Source organism: Lissotriton helveticus, chromosome 3_1 (genome assembly GCF_964261635.1).
Source record: "Lissotriton helveticus chromosome 3_1, aLisHel1.1, whole genome shotgun sequence".
NCBI classification, from domain to species: domain Eukaryota; kingdom Metazoa; phylum Chordata; class Amphibia; order Caudata; family Salamandridae; genus Lissotriton; species Lissotriton helveticus.
The window spans coordinates 161,780,438-161,803,691 of NC_136061.1; the positions used below are offsets into that span (position 1 = coordinate 161,780,438).

The 23,254-nt window shown below is 43.5% G+C and overlaps 1 protein-coding gene across 1 annotated transcript in view; it reads right to left on the bottom strand.

Moving 5' to 3' along the window:
- TIMM22 (translocase of inner mitochondrial membrane 22) overlaps positions 1-23,254 on the bottom strand; it is a 44,440-nt gene that overhangs the window by 5,868 nt on the left and 15,318 nt on the right. The window contains exons 2-3 of the mRNA XM_078679461.1: positions 5,827-6,023; positions 5,117-5,189 (exon numbers count right to left, since the gene is read on the bottom strand). Coding sequence (XP_078535587.1) covers positions 5,117-5,189; positions 5,827-6,023 — 270 coding nt within the window. The remainder of the gene's footprint in view (positions 1-5,116; positions 5,190-5,826; positions 6,024-23,254) is intronic.

Here is a 23,254-nt window from a genome sequence, read left to right on the forward strand (position 1 = left end):
CCTCCTCGCCGCAACAGACGACATCCGCACCCCGCTAGACAAAGGAGAAAACAGTAGCCCACATCCTCTTCGACCTCTCAGCGGCATTCGACATGGTCTAACACCGCACCCTAATACGCAGACTTTACGACACAGGGATACAGGACAAGGCCCTCAACTGGATCAGCTCCTTCCTCTCTGACAGAACGCAGCAGGTCAGACCCCCCCCAACCTTTCCTTTCGGACCCCACAACAACCGCCAGCGGAGTCCCCCAAGGGTCCTCCCTCAGCCCAACGCTCTTCAACGTCTACATGGCCCCATCGTCAGAACCTACGGACTCATCATGGTTCCATACATAGACAACACCAAACTCATCCTCTCCCTATCCAATGAAGCCAAAGCAGCCAAACACAAGTTCCAAGAAGGCATGGAAGCCGTCACCAAATGGATGAAAAGCAGCTGCCTGTAACTCAACACCAACACAACAGAAGTACTCATCATAGGCCCACACCCTGATGCCTGGAATGACACCTGGAGGCCCACGGCCCTCAGTAGCCCACCTATCACCATGGACCACGCACGCAACCTTGGAATCATCCTAGACTCAGAGCTCAAAATGGACCACCAGATCACTTCTGTCACATCCTCCTGCTTCCACATCCTCTGCCTCCTACGCAAGACCTTCCAATGGAACCCCCTCAAGCACAGAAAAACCGTCACCCATGCCCTCGTTACCAGCAGACTCGACTATGGCAACACACTCTACGCCGGAATCAACAAAAACATCACCCGCAAGATAAAAAAACATCCAGAACGCTGCTGCATTACTGGTCCTCAACCTACCACGACACGGACACATCACCCATATCCCTGACTCATGGACATCTTTTACCCACAACACTGCGCACACTCCACTGGCTCCCCATCGAGGCAAGAATCCCCTTCAAGATCCTCACCCACGCACACAAAGCCCTCCACAACACCGGACCATCATACTTTAACAGCCGAATCAACTTCCACGCACTCCAAAGAACCCTACGATCAGCCCAGCTCTGTTATGCCGTGGTTCCCAGCACCAGAAAGAACAGATCAGGAGACTGCTCCTCCTCCTTCCTCGCACCCAGTGTATGGAACGCCCTACCGCTCCACCTCAGGCAGACAGCAACACTCCCCACCTTCACAAGAAACCTCAAAACCTGGCTCTTCGACAGACCCCTTCCTTGATGGACTGGAACCTGCACCTCCCCTCCTCAAGTGCCCCGAGACCCTTACGGTTGAGTAGTCGTGCTCTAACAAACCCATTACTGGTTGATTGCGAGCACAGAATAATTAAAGTATACCCAGCATTGCAAAGCAGAATATGTTTTAGCTGTGTCATATGAAAAAGCAACTTGGATGCACAAGTTTTCAATATACCACAGTAAACGGACATCTAAATGTCACACCAGGACAAAGCGAAAATAGACAATGTGAGAGTACTATCCTGTTGTGGACTTGCTCTTTCTACAGCGTAGCACCGTCTGGTAGCTGCTGCTGTCCCCATCTGCTGCTCACCCAGAGGCCCTCCTTCACCCGCAGGCTCCTGCCTGCGCCTCATCACTGGTGTCACCGCCCTGCACTCCCTTTCTGCCTTTTCAGTCTCTCTTTCTGTGTTTTTCTCTCTTTTTATTTCTGCCTCTGCCCTTGGCTTGTTTGCTTTACTTTTCCCTCCTGTTTTTTCTCCCTCGCCGCTCCTGCAATCCCAATAGCCCCACCTCCCTCCAGGGTCCCTTCCCGCTCCTGCATTTTCCTGCCTCCCAGCTTTCCAGGACCCCCCCCAGCCCCCGCAGCACTACAAAATGGCCACCGCCGAAAAGTCAAGCCCGCATGCGCTTGGAACGCACCCAGCACCAGTGACCCCGCTTCTGACATTTCAGCGCTACAAAGCACCCTCCTCGCAGTCAACCCCGGACGCCATACCACCTGCCATCTAGCATCACCGAAGAGCCAGAGACCCTTTGCTTGCTGGAACTGCAACCGCACCTTCACTCACACCAACACGCCAGCTCCTCTAGCCTCGCATCCTCAACGTGTAGTCCCTCCACAAACTCGCCACAGAAATTTGGGACCTCCTCGATGCCACCTCTCCTGTCATCGTTTTCTTCAGAGAAACCTGGACTAACCTCTGCTCTGGACATCACCATCGCTATCGCTATCCGCTAACAGATCACACGCAAGGACCGCCTAGACTGCCCCAGAGGATGCAACTCCATTGACCACAAGAGCACACACTGACGGACCTCACGCTCTAACAACTCAATGACGACCATGGAACACCTCCACTTCCATATCCGAACCAACCTCACCACCACCCTCATCTACGCCCCCTTGTCCCTCGATTGCCCTTCACAGACACGATTGAAGACCTTATCACAGCCCAGACTGTCGCATCCACCTACTACATCCTACTCGGAGACTTCAACATGGACAACCCCAGTGACAAGAACACAGCCTCCCTTCTGGAGAACCTCGCCAACATGAAACTCAAGCAGCTAGTCACTGTACTAACCCACACAACTGGACACGTGCTTTACCCAGTCTTCGCTGCCAACGGAAACATCAGCTACAGCCACACCACCGAACACTCCTGGACCGAACACCACTGCGTGCATCTTGCCTTTGTCACGCCCACCATACACCACCTCCCTTATCACCCCCCACCCAGTCGCAGCTGGATCAAGGCCACCGAAGAACATCTCATCAACTACCTCAGCACAACCATGCCAACACCGCAACATGCAGCCTCCAATGATGGATCTCCTACTGCGCCGACAACCCTCAAGAAAGCAGAACTTCAAGATTCCCAGCTGGTTCACTCCACTCCTCCATGAATCCTGATACACCTGCAGACAACTCAAGAAGAGATAGAGGAACAACAAAACCACAGAGAATCACGGAACCTTCAAATCCGCTGTCAACGCACACCACCTCCTACTCAATACCACAAAGAAAATGGCCCTTCAAGACAGAATCACCAGCAACACACACAACAGCAAAGAACTCTTCGCTATTGTCAAGGAGTTTGCCAGGCCCAACAGCGAGACCACAGATGTTCCTCCCTCCCAAGCGCTCTGCAACAATTGGCACCTTCTTCCACCACAAGATCGTCGATGGCTCAGACACCCTAGACTTGGCCACTATGCCCACCACCATCGCACATAACTGCACCACACCCAACAGACTGTGCTCTGCTGGACCTCGCTCACAACAGAGGACACACGCAAGACCTCGAAGGCAATCCACTCAGGAGCCCTAAGGGATCCTTTTCCGTACCACAGAGCAGCCGCCACCATCGCCCCCCAGTTTCGCCACACCATCAATTGCTACATCAAAACTGCCGCTTTTCCCGACAACTGGAAAGACGCAGAGATCAACCCCCTGCTGAAGAAGTCGTCCTTAGATCCAACAGACCTCAAGAACTTAGGATCCATCTCCTTCTACCGTTCCCAGCCAAGGTAATCGGGATGGCAACACCCAACTCTGAGTTTATCGAAGTGAACCACCTCCTGGACACCTACCCATTCGGCTTCCAAAGCAACCACAGAACGGAGACCGTACTCTTGCCACTGACAGCAGCTTCATCCTACCAGACCTCCCGGCCACTTTCGACACATCTCACACTGCACCCTAATCATGAGACTTCACGATGCCGGCATCAGCGACAAGGCACTAGACCGGATCCAATCCTTCCTCACCGGCTGGACTCAGTGAGTTAGACTACTACTGTTCCTCCCCCAACTCACAGAAATCAGCTGTGGAGTGCCCCAGGGTTCTTCCCCGAGCCCCACCCTCTTCAACGTTTACATGCCCCCCTTGCAGCCATCGTCCGAAGCCACGGACCCAACATTGTCTCCTACGCCAACAACACTCAGCTGATCCTCTCCCTCAATAACAAACCCACAAACGCCAGAACCAACTTCCACAGTGGAATGAAGGCCGCTGCTACCTGGATGAAAGACAGCTGCCTCACACTCAAGTGAGACAAGACCGAAGTTCGCATCCTGGGACCCACCTCTTCAGCCTGGGACGACTCCTGGTGGCCAGTGACTCTAGGATCCCCCCCACCCCGGCGGATAACGCATGCAACCTCAGTTTCATACTGTACTCATTGCCCACAATGAACTGCTAAATCAAGCAGTTTCCTCAGCCTGCTTCAAAACGCTCCGCCCGCTTCGAAAGACATTCAGATGGATCCCCACAGAATCCAGAAAGACTGTCACTCAGACACTCGTCACTAGCAGACTCGACTACGGCAATGCACTCTATACCGGTGTCACCCAGAAAAGGCTCAAAAAACCACAAAACATTCAAAACCCCGCACTGATCCTCGATATACCCCGTTGCAGCCACAACACTTACGACAACTCCACTGGCTCCCAGTCAACAAGAGAATCACCTTCATGCTCCTCAATCACACCAGCACCTTGAGACCTTCACCGGTGAGTAGCCGCATTATACAAGCCCCTGATTGACATCAAAGAGTAAAAAAAAGTCTTCTTTTGCTATATCTTTTGCTATAGACAGTAAACGAGAAATGTTTTGCACTAAAATGGAGGCAACCAAGTTGTTTTGACATTTGCTTGCTGCATTTAATCAGAAAGTGGATTGTGATTCTGAGACACGGAGTCTGTGAAAAGGAGCAAAGAAGGTGGTCTCATTTTAGCTGAATGTCAATTATGTAGAACTTGCACAACTGGGATTGTGTTGACCATCACAGCCAACATCATAATAGTATGTAGTGTCAAAAGAACTCCACCTAACGCCACTCTACCCGCACGTTATCCAAAGCTAGGTGTGATATCTTTAGTAGTGTCACCAACAGCACTGAGGTGCAAAAAATAAAGGTTTTTCTTTTTAATATAAAACACTAGGGCTTGACTGGCTGCAGGAGTTGCATGTAATCTAAGTACATTTAGTAGTTATGCATGATGGACTGAACCTTCCCTCTGCAGCAAGACGACTGAACTAAACTCCTCATATGAGTCTAGTCAGTTCAGAGACTGGTTAATGGTGAAAATTGGTTCAATTGTCTGTGTTAATTATGGCAGCCAGTAAACAGATTGCTAGAAAATGAAAGTCAGAAAACCGCTCACAGACCTCGAAAGCCAATTGCGCCTCCTGTGATGCAGCCACTGAGGACACTGTTCTTCCAATCAGACTTTCCACGGTACTGGAAAACAGAGGAACACAAAAGATGAAAATGAACATGTATAAAACTTTTGCAACCCACACTTGAGCTATTGAACACACCTTTAATGGGTATATTTGGTTGCAGATAGAAAGTTCTAATGCTATTATTTTTAACCTAGCTCACATGCCTGGCTCCGACAACAGATGGAGAAGAAACACACAAACTGGACATGAACCAACATCATCACGATGGGAGGTATATGAAGGGAAGGGATCGAAAGGGAATAAAAACTAGAATTATGCTAATGGCATAAATCATTGCATGTGGGATAGGGGCAAAGAGAAGGAGGTTGAGGTGCTTAGTGTCTGCCCGGTTGTGAACATTTATGAAAGTCACTATAACACCGACAGTCCATTACTTTCTTAGCATGATTAAACATTAAAAATGTACAGCATTAAAGAATATCAATATGTGAAAGTGATACTATATGTAGGCTTCAGTGCTTCTTTAGAGGAAGGTATGATATTTGTTGCATTTTTTTTGCTGGGCATTCAGTTGTTGGTTTTAAGGCAATTTATTCTGTCAACTTACAAAATCGTAAAAATATCTGCAAATGTGATTTGCTAAGTGGAGATCTAACTTACAGTCTTATCCAACTACAAATTCTGCCACTTACCGATTCGACCAAGCACTCTGTGCAGGAGAACATTGCTCCCACAATGGCAAAGTTTTTTGCATATGATGCACCCCTCTGGCCCATATCTTTGAGGACTTCCTTTGCTGTTGGCGTCCTGTAGGGATCTTTGGGATCAAAGCCTACATTGGTGTCAATGCCGGCTGTAAACACTCCAAAAGCTCCACCCAACACAAAACCTAAAATCAAGAATTCTTCATTACTAATTATTCTCAACACATATGACTCTTGTAAGAAAATACAAAGACCAGGGCATAAAGAGACAACCATTGGGACAGACACACTGGCACAAGCAGTCCCCAAGCCGCACTCTGGGACAAGAAAACAGTGATAAACAATTAAACAAGGCAGTAGAACATAATGAAAGTGAGAGAGACACAAAACTAGGAAACCCTGATGGTAAAACAAAGAAACACTGACAAGAGAATCAGGAGACAATGTCACAGGGTGGGAATATAGGCAGATCAGAAGATTGTAAGAGCTTGACAAGGGGACCAAGATGTGGGCTGAGGGAGATAGAGTCAGAAGGAACACAAAATGGAAGCAAACCCATCAGAATGCATACATGTCAGAGAGTCGGTGCATGCTTTTTCAATGACAGTGACTTTTTCTTGGCTTCTGACTGGGATGGACATCAGGGTAAGGGGGCACTGAACTAAATGCAATCAAGAGAAATGCACACAGAAAGATAAATAATTAACAGAGAGATACTGCCTGTGGGACAAAGAAATGCAGACAGATAGCGAAAAAAGAAACAAGGGCACAAGATAGGGACAAATAGATAGGAAAACATATACACTGGATCCCATGACAATAATTATGATGGAAACACGATGGCAGTTACTCCTACAGAGGTGCTGGTACACAAAGGGACAAAACGACAATGCCAATAGACAACTTGGTACATGGAAACTTGGAGCCAATGACTGATTTGCATAGAGATACTGTATCTACATGAATATGGGACCCCCTCTAATAATACTTTACTGGTCGGGGAAAGAGGGGAAACAAAGTAATATCAAAAAAACACAGACATTCCCTCTCGACCTACTAATTTTAACAAAATTACAACATTGCTACTTTCAAGAAAATTTATCAACACAAGGTGAACATTTTTTTCCTCTTTTAGAGTATTTTATTTTTTTATATTCTCATTTTTTTGTTTTTTTGTTATTGCTTCGTATTATCTTATTTACTTTGAAACATTGTTTTACCACACATTTTTATATAAGCTTCAACATTAGAAAATTTAATACACAGATATCCAACAGAGAGAATATCAACTAATACATAAATATCACAATCTCAGACATACACATTCATCCATTCAACATTCATACTTAATTCTGTGTCGGAGGAATCACAGATTGTTTTGTGATGAGTACGCAAGGTCGACGCGTTTCGGTGGAATGAGACCACCTTCCTCAGGACCTCTTAGCAGAATCCTCAATCTTTACTCAAAAAACTTTTTATACTCTGTGTGGATATCTGTAATAATAAAAAATAGCTTTAAGTATACTAATTGCTATACATCTATTTCATCTGTTTTAAAAAAATTTAACATATATTCTATCATTTCTACAACTATTGACAATTTAAAACACACCCTGTGAGGAATACATACTACGATAATTCATATTTCTGCTTGATTTCGTTGTAACTTTTGTCAAAATGAATCACTCTATGACAATATCAGCACATTTGTCATACCTGGGCACCCTTTGTGGGTCTCGTAAGTACAATATATAGAAAATGTGAAAAAAGCTAAAGCCACTATTTCAAACAGGATCACCTCAGAATAACAGAGTTTTAGGAGTTACCATTTCACTAATTTCATATTGATCTTACCCTTATTTGTCTGTTTAGGATAAACCCCTTCTCTTTGGATTTCAAGCGATGTCGGGGGTGGTACTGTAGGGTATGCCTATGTCCTCGTATTATTCCTTGACTTTCATTTGTAGGTATAACCTATGACATATTATAAAGAATGGAAACTGATATCAGAACTCTATTCTGATTTTCAAAACTGTTTCCTATTTGCAAGCCCTCCTAAACGCTTACCTCAGTGGTCTTATTCCTAGGTAAAAACGCTCTGGGGTGTAGAGATTAATCGCCTTTTATCTGTATAGGTTCACTTCAATGAATACATTTCTGAAAGAATATCAGAAGAAAACATTTGCTAGATCTGATAAGTCATATCACTCAGGTTAAGTCACTAGCAAAGCAGGAAAGAATAAGGTTGACGTGAAACTAACCTCTCGCATCAATGAGTCTCACTTTCTGCCTTTTCAATTTGTTATTATCCCTTCCGGTCAGCAAGTGTCCTTAAATCTGCAGCCGTCCATATAGGATTTAGAAACTGAAGATCAAATGATAACAAAAAATCTCTTAGACTGCCCATCATCTGTGTTCATTTTTGGGTATTGATACATAACTACCTGTAGGTTCATTTTGTCCAAATCTTATTGTTAAAATAGTAACCCGTATGGCTACAAAGTTAACTATCAAAGCAAACCCTGATTTCCATCTGCACTCGATAAACATCTATACAGATATAATCTCGATTTTATCAAAACCGCCAGTTTGCCGGTTTCAAGTCTGCAACATGCGTGGTTGCATATTAATTAACGCGATCATATATCCACGATAAAAGATGAACCAAATTTTAGCTGTGCGTCCTCGTATTAAAATGGTCCTCACAAAACTAGCGATTTTCTATAAACAAAGGGGGATACTCCTTAGGTCACGCGACTACGCGCTTGAATTATCTCCGTTTTAACGTGCGGTGGTCAGAATATCTATGAATATGATCTCTGATTTACCCTCTACCCAAGGCTTATAAATTTAAAGTATGCGGTATGCGTGATGAAATTTAGGTTAACGCAATCCAGTCTTCATAAACATTTAGCTGATTTGAGTTTCAATAATGCAATATCACATGTATTTACTTTCTAGGTAACCGCGTTCTTTTAAATAAACCGGGGAGAAGGCTACTATAATTAGACCGACTACACCCATAACTTGTCTCCGATTAAGCGTACAGCAGTGGGGATATCTACGAATCACTCACGCTTACTATTACGGCTTACCTTAGTGCTCGTGCAGCACGGCCCACACACGAGCCCTTCTCCAACAACCCAGAAGTTAGATCAGTGGATTGCTCGAGAGTTTATTTAAATGTTCTAGTTTACGCGCCAAACGCGTCTCACCTTAATTGGAGTGGTTTGAAAGTATATGAGCGCCATTTCTAAGTGATGTTTATCACGCCGAGACACTCTCTCCTACAGTGGGGAGTGGCTAGGAAATATGAGCGCCATTTGTAAATGGTGTCACTGCACTCGAGTGTGCCTATTTGGCATATGGGGAAATCGATGTTATTTATTTTTACGGTACGTACGATATTATGACGAGCAGAGTATCAGAGAAAAAACAGATTCTTTCCCAAAAGCAATTGCATATTAAAGTGGTAGCGCGGATCACTCCAAAAAATCGGACCCATATTTAGATGGTATCGAATCTCAAAATTCATAACGTCATGTGAATATTATATAATGGAAACAATGCCACGTGTATATGTCATGTAATAAACAACATAGCAATGCAAGATCTCATATATTGGCTGCCCTTATTTATCGAGTTCTGTCTATATAATCTATCATTTAATATTAAGCAGACCTCAGTCTATGAGTTTGGACAAAAACCCTATTTATAATTATAAAATCAATCCATCATCTTAGACAGTTCCTGAGAATTGTACAGCTATGGGTGACATGTGTATTATAGATCTATGATTAAACAAAATCATACAAAGACTCATTCATTGAATTCCAATTAATCTTCTTCAACTTGTTGCTGTTGCATGACCTTTACTCGAGAAGACGAGTACATGATGGACCATTCCACTAGTTATAAGTTATTGTCCTGCTTGCGTTCAACGCAGGTACATTTTGTTGATGTCCCAGTCATAATGTACCTGTTTAACTTATCCCAGCAAAATTCTTCACAGGTCAAAAAACCAAAAAAGGTCCATGCTACTCTCCAAAGTATACAGGGATCATTATTCTGTTACATACCAGGAAATATTTTCATTTAGACCCACTTTTACAGTGTCCAAATGAAAAATCCAAAAACATTTTCGTTTTTTCCTAGTTCTTTCCATTATTTCACCATTTTTATGTTGGACCTTTTCAAGAATACTCCATTTGAGGTCCAGTTCTTTATGGTTCAAGTCAATACAATGTTGAGTTAAAGGTGCTGTCAATTTGGCGGTTCTGACAGCAGATTTATGTTCACTAAACCTCTGTCTGAACTCTCTTCCTGTTTCGCCAATATATGCAAGTCCACAGGGACAGATGATGTAATAAACAATGTTTTTGCTTCTACAGTTAGTAAACGATCTTAATGTAATGTTAACATTGTTGTGTTGCAAGGTATCACTAACTATCGCGGAATCACAGGCGTGACAATTGCCACATCTATGATTTCCACGAATGGCTTCTAAACCTGTCAGAGTTGTCTGTGTTTCCCGTAGTTTTGGTCTATTCCTCGTATGGACCAGCCGGTCTCTAAGGTTTCTGTTGCGTCTATACGTTACAAGTGGTTTCTCTAGTGCAATTTCACTTTCCACCTCAAGAATTCTCCAATTCTTGTTGATAACATTTTTCATTTTATAGTTTAGTGTCGAGTGGTTTATAACACATGTTATCTTGTTCTGAGTTTTAGGTCTGTTACGATTGAGCAGGGCATCTCTGTCATAGTATTTTGCTCTTTTCTGTGCTTGGCGTACCAAACGATGTGGGTAGCCTCTTGCAACTAGTCTTTCTTTCAGGGCTGAACTGTGAGTATTGTAATCAGTCAAAGAGGTACAATTGCGCCGAATGCGTAGGAATTCCCCAAAGGGGATTGAATCCTTTTGACAGTGGGGGTGAAAACTCCCAAACTGAAGGATGGTGTTTTTGGCAGTCGGTTTTCGATAAAGGCTTACCTGCAAAGTACCATCCTTTCCCTCAATCGCTATATCTAGATATTCAACTCGACTGCGACTAGTATTGGAAGTGAATTTTAAATTCTGATCACTAGCATTCAGCCATAAAATATATTCCTCAAGTTGTGTTTCATTACCCTGCCAATATTTAATTAAAATTCACTTCCAATACTAGTCGCAGTCGAGTTGAATATCTAGATATAGCGATTGAGGGAAAGGATGGTACTTTGCAGGTAAGCCTTTATCGAAAACCGACTGCCAAAAACACCATCCTTCAGTTTGGGAGTTTTCACCCCCACTGTCAAAAGGATTCAATCCCCTTTGGGGAATTCCTACGCATTCGGCGCAATTGTACCTCTTTGACTGATTACAATACTCACAGTTCAGCCCTGAAAGAAAGACTAGTTGCAAGAGGCTACCCACATCGTTTGGTACGCCAAGCACAGAAAAGAGCAAAATACTATGACAGAGATGCCCTGCTCAATCGTAACAGACCTAAAACTCAGAACAAGATAACATGTGTTATAAACCACTCGACACTAAACTATAAAATAAAAAATGTTATCAACAAGAATTGGAGAATTCTTGAGGTGGAAAGTGAAATTCCACTAGAGAAACCACTTGTAACGTATAGACGCAACAGAAACCTTAGAGACCGGCTGGTCCATACGAGGAATAGACCAAAACTACGGGAAACACAGACAACTCTGACAGGTTTAGAAGCCATTCGTGGAAATCACAGATGTGGCAATTGTCACGCCTGTGATTCCGCGATAGTTAGTGATACCTTGCAACACAACAATGTTAACATTACATTAAGATCGTTTACTAACTGTAGAAGCAAAAACATTGTTTATTACATCATCTGTCCCTGTGGACTTGCATATATTGGCGAAACAGGAAGAGAGTTCAGACAGAGGTTTAGTGAACATAAATCTGCTGTCAGAACCGCCAAATTGACAGCACCTTTAACTCAACATTGTATTGACTTGAACCATAAAGAACTGGACCTCAAATGGAGTATTCTTGAAAAGGTCCAACATAAAAATGGTGAAATAATGGAAAGAACTAGGAAAAAACTAGAATGTTTTTGGATTTTTCATTTGGACACTGTAAAAGTGGGTCTAAATGAAAATATTTCCTGGTATGTAACAGAATAATGATCCCTGTATACTTTGGAGAGTAGCATGGACCTTTTTTGGTTTTTTGACCTGTGAAGAATTTTGCTGGGATAAGTTAAACAGGTACATTATGACTGGGACATCAACAAAATGTACCTGCGTTGAACGCAAGCAGAACAATAACTTATAACTAGTGGAATGGTCCATCATGTACTCGTCTTCTCGAGTAAAGGTCATGCAACAGCAACAAGTTGAAGAAGATTAATTGGAATTCAATGAATGAGTCTTTGTATGATTTTGTTCAATCATAGATCTATAATACACATGTCACCCATAGCTGTACAATTCTCAGGAACTGTCTAAAATGATGGATTGATTTTATAATTATAAATAGGGTTTTTGTCCAAACTCATAGACTGAGGTCTGCTTAATATTAAATGATAGATTATATAGACAGAACTCGATAAATAAGGGCAGCCAATATATGAGATCTTGCATTGCTATGTTGTTTATTACATGACATATACACGTGGCATTGTTTCCATTATATAATATTCACATGACGTTATGAATTTTGAGATTCGATACCATCTAAATATGGGTCCGATTTTTTGGAGTGATCCGCGCTACCACTTTAATATGCAATTGCTTTTGGGAAAGAATCCGTTTTTTCTCTGATACTCTGCTCGTCATAATATCGTACGTACCGTAAAAATAAATAACTAACATCGATTTCCCCATATGCCAAATAGGCACTCGAGTGCAGTGACACCATTTACAAATGGCGCTCATATTTCCTAGCCACTCCCCACTGTAGGAGAGAGTGTCTCGGCGTGATAAACATCACTTAGAAATGGCGCTCATATACTTTCAAACCACTCTCCAATTAAGGTGAGACGCGTTTGGCGCGTAAACTAGAACATTTAAATAAACTCTCGAGCAATCCACTGATCTAACTTCTGGGTTGTTGGAGAAGGGCGCGTGTGTGGGCCGTGCTGCTCGAGCACTAAGGTAAGCCGTAATAGTAAGCGTGAGTGATTCGTAGATATCCCCACTGCTGTACGCTTAATCGGAGACAAGTTATGGGTGTAGTCGATCTAATTATAGTAGCCTTCTCCCGGTTTATTTAAAAGAACGCGGTTACCTAGAAAGTAAATACATGTGATATTGCATTATTGAAACTCAAATCTGCTAAATGTTTATGAAGACTGGATTGCGTTAACCTAAATTTCATCACGCATACCGCATACTTTAAATTTATAAGCCTTGGGTAGAGGGTAAATCAGAGATCATATTCATAGATATTCCGACCACCGCACGTTAAAACGGAGATAATTCAAGCGCGTAGTCGCGTGACCTAAGGAGTATCCCCCTTTGTTTATAGAAAATCGCTAGTTTTGTGAGGACCATTTTAATACGAGGACGCACAGCTAAAATTTGGTTCATCTTTTATCGTGGATATATGATCGCGTTAATTAATATGCAACCACGCATGTTGCAGACTTGAAACCGGCAAACTGGCGGTTTTGATAAAATCGAGATTATATCTGTATAGATGTTTATCGAGTGCAGATGGAAATCAGGGTTTGCTTTGATAGTTAACTTTGTAGCCATACGGGTTACTATTTTAACAATAAGATTTGGACAAAATGAACCTACAGGTAGTTATGTATCAATACCCAAAAATGAACACAGATGATGGGCAGTCTAAGAGATTTTTTGTTATCATTTGATCTTCAGTTTCTAAATCCTATATGGACGGCTGCAGATTTAAGGACACTTGCTGACCGGAAGGGATAATAACAAATTGAAAAGGCAGAAAGTGAGACTCATTGATGCGAGAGGTTAGTTTCACGTCAACCTTATTCTTTCCTGCTTTGCTAGTGACTTAACCTGAGTGATATGACTTATCAGATCTAGCGAATGTTTTCTTCTGATATTCTTTCAGAAATGTATTCATTGAAGTGAACCTATACAGATAAAAGGCGATTAATCTCTACACCCCAGAGCGTTTTTACCTAGGAATAAGACCACTGAGGTAAGCGTTTAGGAGGGCTTGCAAATAGGAAACAGTTTTGAAAATCAGAATAGAGTTCTGATATCAGTTTCCATTCTTTATAATATGTCATAGGTTATACCTACAAATGAAAGTCAAGGAATAATACGAGGACATAGGCATACCCTACAGTACCACCCCCGACATCGCTTGAAATCCAAAGAGAAGGGGTTTATCCTAAACAGACAAATAAGGGTAAGATCAATATGAAATTAGTGAAATGGTAACTCCTAAAACTCTGTTATTCTGAGGTGATCCTGTTTGAAATAGTGGCTTTAGCTTTTTTCACATTTTCTATATATTGTACTTACGAGACCGACAAAGGGTGCCCAGGTATGACAAATGTGCTGATATTGTCATAGAGTGATTCATTTTGACAAAAGTTACAAAGAAATCAAGCAGAAATATGATTTATCGTAGTATGTATTCCTCACAGGGTGTGTTTTAAATTGTCAATAGCTGTAGAAATGATAGAATATATGTTAAAAATGTTTAAAACAGATGAAATAGATGTATAGCAATTAGTATACTTAAAGCTATTTTTTATTATTACAGATATCCACACAGAGTATAAAAAGTTTTTTGAGTAAAGATTGAGGATTCTGCTAAGAGGTCCTGAGGAAGATGGTCTCATTCCACCGAAACGCGTCGACCTTGCGTACTCATCACAAAACAATCTGTGATTCCTCCGACACAGAATTAAGTATGAATGTTGAATGGATGAATGTGTATGTCTGAGATTGTGATATTTATGTATTAGTTGATATTCTCTCTGTTGGATATCTGTGTATTAAATTTTCTAATGTTGAAGCTTATATAAAAATGTGTGGTAAAACAATGTTTCAAAGTAAATAAGAATAATACGAAGCCATAACAAAAAACAAAAAAATAAGAATATAAAAAAATAAAATACTCTAAAAGAGGAAAAAAATGTTCACCTTGTGTTGATAAATTTTCTTGAAAGTAGCAATGTTGTAATTTGTTAAAATTAGTAGGTCGAGAGGGAATGTCTGTGTTTTTTTGACATAGAGATACTGGAACCAGCCGAGAAGGATATAATGACAAGGACACGGAGACACAGAGACACAGATTGAGCAGGCAAGGTAATGACTAAGAAGTCATAGAAAAAAACAGCACTAAAGGCAACAATAGACACAAATTCTTAGATACAGACAAGGACACAGAAACAAAGATAGAAACAAAATGCAAGCATGAACAAGCAACCGGACAATCACCATAACACTTCTCCAATAAACCCAAGCTTCAAATGGGCAAAAGGTGCACTTTACAAATACTACTGAACAAAGACAATTGTTTATACAAATTGCCACATGAATTAGGATGATGTTGGGACTGCTATCCCCTGTATGGTGGTGTCCATTGTGTTTCCCTGCCCAGAGTGCCAGACTTCGAGTTTCTGGTATTCTGTTTTTGATTTTGGCCATAGGCTCACACAAGTCCAGCTTGGCCCGTCCAATGACACGAGTGAGGCCACAAACCTGCCCTGTAATCTGGACACGCCTCATTTTACTGATAGTGGACTTAAGTCCCTGTCATGGGTTTTTCATATAGAGTGGTGGTGGTGGCAATGTACCAGGATTTTTTAATTCATAGCTGTGATCACACTTTATTTTTTGACACTGGAGTAGAAGCCTACTGAGCAACTTGCATCAAGTTCTGCTTCAATGTGCTAACCCAAATCCTGGCACCAATATTCCAAGTGAATGTTGTGCATGATTGTGTGTGTGGCTGGTGTGGTACATGCAATGAGTGCATTCGTCAGCCAGAGTAATAGAGGCCTGTGGGTTCTATTTCGGAAGCCCCTGGCTTGTACATGTGCAAATGATGCAGGCAAGGGATTTTCCCCAGTGTATTGCTTACATTCCTGAGGCTGAAGGGAGGAGACCTAGACAATGAAGTGGGGACTTAGAGGACAAGGGTCCCACAGAAATGCAATTAGACCTTTTGCTGAGAGAAGCTATTGATTAGTCTCCCTGTAGCACTGCTACATGCTAGGTGGTGGAGTGTTGTCCTGCAGGCTCTGCTGTTCAGCATGAAAAGGGCCCTTTAGGCAAGGAAGTCCTTTGTCTCTTCCAGGACAACTGTTCAGCATGGCTGTTGGGAGCCAGGTGCCGAAAGCTCACATTCCTTTGTGCCTCTATTATGAGTACTCCTGGCTGAAGATTACCTTGCGGTCAGTAACATCACATAGTACAAAGGTTGTGTCTGTACAGCAGCTTAGAAAGGACACTTGAAAGAAGAACTACTCCAATCAGGTTCTGAAAGAACAGACCGTGAATCCACATGTAACTTTTGACCGTATAAAAGTGGAAGCAACTGCTCAACTTGTTCCAGTTCCAAGTTCTCTTGGTCCAAGAAAGGGAGTGCATCACAGAGTACTGAGAACTCTGCTGTATAACCATAGTTGGTGCCTGCCCGACAGCCAGCTTTCCAAAGGTAAGGTGAAATACCCTGTAGAGTTACCTTGCAAGAAGAAGTTGTTTCTCTATCATGAGCACAGAGATGCCAGGCTGCTTAATGAGAGAAGGAAGGAACCTACCTGTTAACCCTGCAAGAAGGTTTGCTGCCTTTGCTACAAAAACATACTGGCCAATTATTTATACATTTACTGACATACAAGACATTGTATATAGACAACAAGTACAATTGTGTGTTCAGGCCATGAAACAGCATTTGGTAATATGAGTATGCATGCAGTAATGCATTTACCCTTATGACTCATGAGCATCTGCTTCTTACAAAATGTACTCCCCCGATGGCTTACTACTTGGCAGAATATCTAAATTGGATGTTTTTTGTGCTTTGGCACAACTGTATAAGATACTGATCCTAAAGGGCAACGGAGTTGTCCATTCTCAGGTTCATTCATTGAGATAAATTAATGAACATAAAAAGTTCAACAACAGTAAGGTGATGGATAGAATGCTTGAATTAATCTCAGCCACTGGCAACTGCACATGCCACACTACAGCCTATTGTTTTTGTAAAAGGTTCAAACACAGGTTCGCTCACATGGATAAACACTGGCCCCGTCAATGGCACGATGCCCTGCTGCTGCCAGTCACCTCAGTCTGGACCTGGCCACACACAATTCAGTCTTGAACCTGCTCCAACAAGAACAGTCCAGTCCGAACTGCCAGGCCAGGTCTTCCCTGAACCATAACACAAGCAACCAAAGACCGGTTTTGCACTAGTTGGTGCTCTTCAGTTGGGTGTAGCTTGGTTCCATAGGCACAGTGAGCATTGGACCCCTGCCTGGGCATACAGGTTGCACATACGGTGGCAACTGCAAAAACAAGGTGATTGATGAAATGCTTGAATGAATCTCAGGCACTGGCAATTGCTCAGACCACACTACAGTCTATTATTTTTCTAAACGGTTCAAACCCAGGTTCGCTCACATGAATAAACACTGGCCCGGTCAATGGCACGATGCCCTGCTGTTGCTTTGTACTATGTATAAACAAAACCCAACACATACTCTAAACGCCAAACTGCAGAGCATGCACTACTGCATGTTACCTCAGAAAAAGTACAAACAAACATTGGGCCATGCATTGTCAGAAATGTATCAGTACCAGCAAGGGCCTTAAACATTAAATTGACCTTAATGCTGGTGCAATAACAGCTTGGTGGTAAACCTACTTGCAGGAGATACAACTGCCCACGCATTGCCAGAAGCCGCTTGAACCCAGCTTTGAGAATAGCGACTGTGGTTGAAGGGACATCTGTACACCCTATGAATTTAGGGCACAGTTTTTGCAGGACTGTGGTTACAAATGGGAATCAGGGAAAACAGCATTTACTGCTGTGACCCAGAACTACATTTAAAGCGGTCGTCACTGCTGTGACCAGAGTGGTGCTGAAGCAGGCATCTTTGCAGTGACCACAACTATGCCGGAAGCAGACTGTGCTGCCACAACCAAGAACTGTGATCAAGGCAGGCTGTGCCGCCACAACCAAGCATTTTGCCTGCAGTAGACTGTTGACAAAAATCTCAATGTAGTAAATAAAAAACTTTAGGGGAAAAAACATCTTCAGTAACAATACAAGTAGGGATCCTGGTTTCATGGTATTTATTAACATTTCCATCTGTATTTATAAATTTTTATTTTTTGCCCATCTTATCAGTATTTGGATTTATTTTGTGTTCTGTGAATAAAAGAAGATGTAAAATAATATATTTCCACATTTGTTTAAGCAATAAATGCTCATACTTTGATGGCTGTTATGGTTTAAATTAAGCAGCCAAATCTAACATAACAATACAACCAAAGGTAAATATTAGCTTTATACTACAAATGGATGTTGACGTGTTCTTTAAGGAAATTTCATCTTGTTTTTGACTCTCTAGGTCATCTATTTGCCCAGCAGGTGTCTTGGAACTGATGAAAGATAGTATGGACAGTCACTCATAAGAAGCCAAATTTTCTGTATTTCCATTTAGAAAAATAAATGTAGACGGGAAACACTTTGTTTTCAGTCTGTATTTATCTGTAAAAATCAGTAAAACGGAAACAGAAGCTTTAAATATAAGCGACTAACCTATTACTATACAGTATACTTACAGAAAAGTTGTAGACCCACCTAATCTAGAACTCATTTCAATATAGTTCTGTAGTTTATAATTAGGGCTCCCGGTGTTATGGTATTTATTTTTTTACATTTCCGTCTGTATTTATCTATATTTATTTTTTGGTCTTTCTAGCTGTATTTATTCATATTTATTTTGGGTTTGTGAACCCGGTATATTTCCACATTTATTTACCGATAAATATGAACTCATGATTGAATGCCTGCCATGATTCAGAGATATAAACATTCGAAGAAGATAAATCAATGCACTTAAGTAAAAATATGCAAATTTCGGTATCAACCGTGTACATGTCTACTGCTGTTTAAACTTCTTTACTAAAATTCCTTTCTCTATTAACCCCTTACCTATCGATGCACAGAGCTAATGGACACGCAGTCAGGGCACAGAGTGTTTAGAATCACCCAAAAGCAACCCAATTTTAGTTTTTACCCACAATTAAAATACAGACAAGGAAACAAATGGTTTTCAGTCTTTATTTATCTGTAAAAAAAAAAATCAGTAAAAAACGAAAAACAGGGAGCCTTATTTATAATTAAATAGCTTCCGTTACAAAGGCGAGTATAGGGAAGGGGAACAAAGGGCAAGACTACTTTCCCTGTGCTTTCCTTCTACTGTCTGTCTTCTTATGCACATAAGATTCGCGAACAGTCTATTAGTCACAAGCTCTGTCAGTACTCACCACTTGTCGCTACTCTTCATTGAAATATAATTATCCAACAAATCGGGAGTGGTATTCAAAAACAAAAAAATACAGCTTTTTGTAGATTCATCGCATTAGTTTCCTTCCCTATAAGATAATATATATACTCTATTAGCATGCGAGGATAATTTCGGTTCAAACGATATGCCCCAAAGAAAACAAAAATGTCTTTACCCTGCTATATTTTTAACAGCACTTACATGATTATTACGATTATTTCCTGAACTATTTCACACAAAACAATTTCCTCAATCAGGAAGAAACTTCTTCTGAGTTACATTACCCTAAAATGATACCCCACCACAGAAGACAGCGGTGTTTTGGAAGTAGTCGTCCTTTATATTTATATTACTGTTAGAAAATCATATTTAAAGAGTATATAAATATTATTCAAGGGCTGCTTTTAAAACAGCAACTTATGAGACAACGCTATTGGCCTACAATGCGATATTCCTAAATCCTATTGTAAAGAACCAAAATAAAAATAAATCCCGAACTAAACCAGACCTGTTGAGCCAGTCACTCTTACAAATACACAACACAGATAATCAAACTTATTTAGAGCATCCACATTAAACACCTGAAAAAGTAGCAACCACAAACAAAAATTACTAGCAGGCACTCGCCTTACCTTAAAGTCGGCACATGAAGATTGAAAAGATATGGGGCGCAGCTTGACCGCCGAGCACGATGGCTGCGAGGCATTGAAGCTCCAGGATCTGAAGACCTAAAACAGCCTTAAATATCAGTTTTTCTCCGCAACAAGCAGCGGAAGGTGTGCGTTGCATCTGCTGTGGCTCCGCGCGCCAATAGACACTGGCACTGAGGCTCCGGAAAGCAGAGGAGCCGTGGAGAGACCAGGCCCGAAAACCCCCAGGCTCAAGTGGACGAGCAGCCGGCCCGGGTTCCATGAGGGGCGGCAGCAGCTGTTGGGTTGTAGCGGCGCCCCGGAGGCCTCTACCCCGCTGTCTGAATCCAGACCCCTGGGACAAGTGGGGATTAGGAAACATTCCTCCCGCTGGCTTCCCCCCCTCACTACCTGCCTTTTCCGTGCAGAGGTTGCCGCGGGAGCCAGGAGGCATCGGTGACCAGTGACAAACTCCGCATCTTTTTCCACCACAAAATGAAGAGCATCTACGACAACTTTGACGAAGAAAACCAACACACTGAACCCTCACCAACCACCCCGACACCCTGAAGCCAGCGATCGACAACTGGACAGCCCTCACTACCGAAGACACACTGAAGACGATGGAGTCAATCTACTCCGGGCCCCCACGGACCCCTGCCCTCACCACATTTTCAACAGAGCCGCCGACACCATCGCACCCATGCGCTGCCACACCATCAACCACTCCCTGGCAACCGCCTCGTTCCCTGATGACTAGAAACACGCTGAGATCAACCCCCTCCTGAAGAAACCCTCAGCGGACCCCACCGACCTCAAAAACTACAGACACATCTCCCTGCTCCCGTTCCCAGCGAAAGTCAGCAAGAAAGCCATCAACATCCAACTCGCCACATTCATCAAAGAGCACAACATCCTCGACTACTCCCAATCTGGCTTCAGAAAAAGCCAGAGTACGGAAACCGCCTCCTTGCCGCACCAGATGACATCCGTACCTTACTAGACAAAGGAGAAACAGCAGCCCTCATCCTCCTCGACCTCTCAGAGGCGTTCGACACCGCACCCTAATACGCAGACTCGAGGATGCAGGGATCGAAGACAAGGCCCTCGACTGGATCCGTTCCTTTCTCTCCAGCAGAACGCAGCGGGCCAGACTCCCCCCTTTCCGCTCAGACCCTACACCTACCACCTGCGGAGTCCCCCAGGGGTCCTCCCTCAGCCCTAAGCTCTTCAACGTCTACATGGCTCCGCTCGCCCCCATCGTCAGAACCTACGGACTCAACATTATGTCATACGCAGACAACACCCTACTCATCCTCTCCCTATCCAATTTCGGGAAGGCATGGAAGCCGTAGCCAAATGGATGAAAAACAGCTGCCTACAACTAAACACAAACAAAACAGAAGTACTCATCATGGGCCCAAACCCAGACGCCTGGAACGACACCTGGTTGCCCCCCCCCCCCCTCCCCACCCCCCTCGGAAGCCCACCCACCCCCAAGGACCACGCATGCACGCAACCTGGGAATCATCCTGGACTCAGAGCTCAAAAAGGACTGCCAGAACAACTCCGTCTCGTCCTCCTGCTTCCACACCCTCCACCTCCTACGTAAGACCTTCAAATGGATCCCCCTCGAACACAGAAAGACCGTCACTCATGCCCTGGTCACCAGCAGGCTCGACTACGGCAACGCACTCTATGCCGAAATAAACAAAAACCTCACCCTCAAGCTACAGAACATCCAAAACGCCGCCGCAAGACTGGTCCTCAACCTGCCAAGCCACTGCCGCATCTCCCAGCACCTGTGCACACTACACTGGCTCCCCATCAAAACTAGAGTCACCTTCAAGATGCTAACCCACGCTCACATGACCGGACCAGCATACCTGAACAGCCGACTCAAATTCCACGCACCCAAAAGGACCCTACAATCAGCCCAGCTCTCCTACGCCGTGGTCCCCCGCACCAGAAAGACCAGTTCGGGAGGCCGTTCCTTCTCCTTCCGCGCAGGCAGTGCCTGGAACGACCTTCCGCTCCACCTCAGACAGGTAACATCGCTCCCCATCTTTGCATGAAAGCTCAAAACCTGGCTCTTCGACAGAACTCCTCCTTGATGGACCGGAACCTGCGAACCCCCCCCCCACACTCTCAGTGCCTCGAGACCCTTACGGGTGTGTAGTCGCGCTTAACAAACACCTGATTTGATTTGGCACAGCCCCATTTCTTATGGTCTGCCCGGTGCACTACACTCCATCTGGAAGCCTGAAGACTGGGCCACAGGCCCACGAGCCGACGACATTAAGGGCGGTGAACATATAGACACCAGCGGCAGCCAGTGGGGGGTGGAGGTGACCATCTCAGAAGGCTTTCTGCCCTGCGGCTGTGATGAGAGTACAGCGGAGGAGTGAGTCGCGGGGTAAAATAAATACCTTGGTAGGCTAGAAATCCCGGCTAAACTCCAGAAATACCATGGCGGGCGTGCTGCAGGTGCGAATCTAGTGCCACGCTGGGTGCAAGCCTTGGGACAAAAACGGGACCATAACTCACGGCCAGTGGCCATTGGATTGTGCCTTCTTTGCAGGAGGGAAGTGTGATTCCAAGTCCGTATAATCAAGAGAGGACTGGCCTATTAACATGTGGTACAGGACTCAGGACTGTATGGAGAAGGGAAAGGAACTTTTGTGTTTCCATACAAAGCCCTCACCCACCAACCTCATTGGTGGCATGCTTCATCATCGGGCCCACCCAATGGCACCGAATGTGTCCCAGGTGTGCTTCAAAGCCTGTATTACAGCGGAGCAGGTATTTTACTGAGTGTGCAGTGATAGTGGAGTGGAAAAGTGAGTTTTAAAAGCTATCCAGTGGTTCCAGTGCCCACGGAGATTACCTTTAATATCTGGGCCTCTAGTAGCAGTAAAAGCAAGGCAATGAATGTAGGTGGAGTGATAATTAGGAACTTCTGCATCCGGTGGGTGGCCTACATGTTTCAGCCAGGCCTTTCATTAATACTGGCTTTCCTCAGGACCTTAAGCTATGTGAAAGTGAGATCTACACAGTGAACTGAATGTGTGATCTAAAATGTATTGCACGTGCTATGGTGCCATACGTGTGGGAGGGGCATTCCCTCTCCAAGCATTAGCTTGCGATTTGCAGCAAATGCCCCTATAGAGATTTCCGGCAGAGGTTCAGATCAACTTTGATGGTCAGGACCCATTTGAAACCTGTTGTGCTGCACCGGATCTCTTGATTTCAAGTCCGGGCATCTTTAATACGCTGCAGCCAGTGCATCATATATTTGGCAAC